This window comes from Rosa chinensis, chromosome 2 (genome assembly GCF_002994745.2).
Source record: "Rosa chinensis cultivar Old Blush chromosome 2, RchiOBHm-V2, whole genome shotgun sequence".
Taxonomy (NCBI): domain Eukaryota; kingdom Viridiplantae; phylum Streptophyta; class Magnoliopsida; order Rosales; family Rosaceae; genus Rosa; species Rosa chinensis.
In genome coordinates, this window is record NC_037089.1 from 26432145 (window position 1) to 26435561 (window position 3417).

The following is a 3417-nucleotide window of genomic DNA, read 5'->3' on the forward strand; positions in this document are numbered from 1 at the left end:
CAATTCCTCAAACGTGTTCCATAAACCAATCCTTGTTTAAATTATATTCCTTTTCCATCCGTCTGCCTTCTTTAATTATATTTCGAGAAATTATAGTCACTACCTAACTTACCTTGTATTATTATGCAGCATTGCTCTCACAAATCTCTTTAATTATATGATGCATGTACCTTCACGTCGTCTCCTTTTGTCACATAGATCAAGTTGCTATATTTTATTTTACAGGGAATTAGAACCTTCTGTTGTGGTTATAGGTTAGGACCAGGACGAACCTTGAGGAGTCGCTTGTTACATGGTGGGACGACTTTGATATCGAAAATGAGCTTTTCTTAATTACCAACATGTTTAAGCCCTTGTGTCCCACCAAAGGAGGAAGTAGGAGGAACAAAAGTTATGGGTGGGCTTTGGAGGAAGTTTGTACGCTGAAGTGATAGTCTTAGATAACACCAAGTATACCATTCTTGATAATCCAAGTTAAGAGGAGGAAATGAAAAACAGGTGTTACACTGTTTCATTTATTTAGTACCCACTCACACCAAATACATTTCATAATCGGTTAGTTTTCCTTATATAGCACCGGTATCGGTTAATCCCACGAAACAAACGCACCCTAAATGTCAAACATAGAATTAGCAAAAACAATTGGTCATGCTATTTTCAATAGTATTAATAGGTGACTAGCTAGGTGCTATAGCTTCCTCAGTAAGAACCTTCATTCGAGCCTGCAGACAAAATAGAATGCGCAAAAGTACAACCTTCATTTCAGCCGTTTATTAAGTGAAGACTTAATCTTACAATATAGATGCACTGTATTCAAGTTTTTGCTTCTTTTTCTTCTTCTTCTTCATGTTTTCCGGCGAGAAAAAACCTCCAATTCTTCTCCGGTGCAGCTCTTCCCTTCTTCTCTTTCTATCAGCTGCTTGCCTCATCTTTTGGTTCCCTTCATCTCCTGAAACTCTAATCCAACAACAACATGACCTCCACATTCAACATCATGATCCTCCTCATGTTAATCAAACTCGAAACCAGAACAACAACAACAACAACAACAAAAACGCCGACGGTCTCATTACTCCCACCAAACCATCCGTCACAGTTCCGACTTGCAACCAAAAACTGTCTGTCTACCTATACACATTGCCGAAGAAGTTCAACCTCGGACTCCTTCACAACTGCCACAACCTGAACTTTCGTACCGACATGTGCCCCCACGTAGCAAACTCCGGACTCGGCCAGCCACTTCCGACCATGGGCCCCACATTAGCAACCAACAGCAGCAGCAGCTGGTTCGCCACCAACCAGTTCGCGGCGGAGATAATCTTCCACGCGCGTCTCCTGAACCACCCCTGCCGCACGTACGACCCCACACGTGCCACTCTCTTCTACGTACCCTACTACGGCGGCCTTCACGTTTCGAGCAAGTTCCGGGAACGGAATCTAACCGCACGCGACGAGCTCGACGTCAGCTTAGTTGACTATCTACAATCCCAATCCACGTGGCAGAAGCACAATGGGAAGGACCATTTTATCACCCTGGGACGCATCGTACGTGATTTTACGTCGTCGTGGATAGGAGCCGGCCGTCTCCTTAAACTCGCCGGAGTCGAAAACATGTCGGTTCTGATCATCGAGAGAAACCCTTTTAAAGGCTCGAACCAACACGGCATACCCTACCCTTCCTATTTCCACCCGTCCACGTGGCAAGAGATGTCCACGTGGCAGACTAAGATGAGAGAAACTCACCGGCACCACTTGTTCTCTTTCATCGGCGCGAAGAGAAGGAAGGCGGCGATCCGGAACGAGTTCATAAAGCAATGCGGCGAGTCAACTCGGTGCATGTTATTGAATTGTCGCGGGAGTAATGAGGAAGCTAGAAAATGCCAAGAGCCGAGTGAGGTGTTGAAGGTGATGAGTGAGTCCGTGTTTTGTTTACAAGCCCCCGGCGACTCGTTCACGAGGCGGTCAACGTTTGACTCGGTGCTGGCCGGTTGCATTCCCGTGTTCTTTTCGCCGCACACGGCGTACAGTCAGTACCAGTGGTATTTGCCGGGGGAAAGGAGCAAGTATTCTGTGTATATAGATCAGAGAAGTAAAGCGAGGAAGAGAATTGAAGAGGTGCTGTTGAAGATTCCGAGCGAGAAGGTTAGGATGATGCGAGAGAAGATTATAGGTTTGATCCCGAGTTTGACTTATGCTAACCCGAATGCGAGTGATTTTGGGTTTGAAGATGCTGTTGATGTTGCGCTTGCATCATTGGCCGAGCAAGTAAAGAAATTTGTTGATTGATTTTGATGTTGGGGAGGTGTTAACTGGGATTTTTTTATGATTTGTATTTTGAAGGCAACTTTTACGTTAATTGATTTGTTAAAAGGGCCGGTAAACAGTATTGGTTGCCAGAATTTTGAATGTATATTTATATGATCTGGACATACAGTATATCGTTCTTATTAAATAGTGGTGCCAATTTCTCTTCAAGTGATGTATCTAAAACTCCATTGAACTCTCAGTTGACATATATTGCTTGTTGACGTTATCATCTATTCCTTTCGATCTCAAGAGGAAATCAGGGAGGCTTTTTCTTTTTCTTTTTTTCAAAAGGAGGCATCAATATATAATTAAGAAGAGGAACTCGTTCATGGTGGTTGACAGAACCCTTATCCATGGAAGCTCTATCTCACAACCACCATCAACGTCTTTACAAATTTGCAGTCGCAACCACCATGAACCACCATCAACGTCTTGAAACCACCTAATAAGGAGGCTCACTGTTGCAGTCGCAACCACTATTAGCTTGTATCTGACACAACTCTAATCCGCGGAAGCTCTGTCTCACAAGCACCATCATTCCATCAACGTCTTTACAAATCACCTGAGGAGGCTTATTCTTTAATTTGCAACCACTACGTTTAGCCTAGCTGAAATTTGCATCTCGCATTGCTAAAACAAATTTGTCTTTTTTTATGTTTGCCGAAATATATATTAAGCCATTTAGCAAATGTACCGCCTTAAAATTAAAAAGTATATATCATATACAATGTGTACGTTTTTTCTTTGGCGAAAGAAACAAGCAATTTGAGTCGGAGGAAATGCCAGCTTATTTTTTTCTTTTTGTAATGCAAATTAAGGGTATTATCTGTGCCAACAAATTATTGTACTTTACTATAACTATAAACAGTAGTTACATGCACAATGGATAAGAACTGGACAATCATATGACAATGTAGAATTTAGAACCGTCCGTGCAGGGTCTAATACTCTAACATACAAACCCAAAAGAAAGAATATGTGATATGATAAAGGCACATGTCAAGAGCCTATGGATGTTGCATGCTCATCAAAAACAAGCATCCAACATACAACAGCAACACAAAGCAGCACAGCATCCCTTCCAGAACCCATCACCCTTCGACTTGGTCT

At 42.6% G+C, this 3417-nt stretch overlaps 1 protein-coding gene across 1 annotated transcript; it reads left to right on the forward strand.

Annotated features, from left to right (window-relative positions):
• The first annotated feature begins 687 nt into the window (after nt 1-687).
• Nucleotides 688-2895, forward strand: LOC112190250 (probable xyloglucan galactosyltransferase GT17). The gene has a single exon (XM_024329672.2). It carries the CDS (start codon nt 847-849, stop codon nt 2284-2286), a length of 1440 nt encoding a protein of 479 aa, XP_024185440.1. The 5' UTR covers nt 688-846; the 3' UTR covers nt 2287-2895.
• Nucleotides 2896-3417: the final 522 nt, after the last annotated feature.

Bases quoted from the DNA above. Each gene is read 5' to 3' on its own strand.
- LOC112190250 (XM_024329672.2), top strand. From the start codon at position 847: ATGTTTTCCGGCGAGAAAAAACCTCCAATTCTTCTCCGGTGCAGCTCT.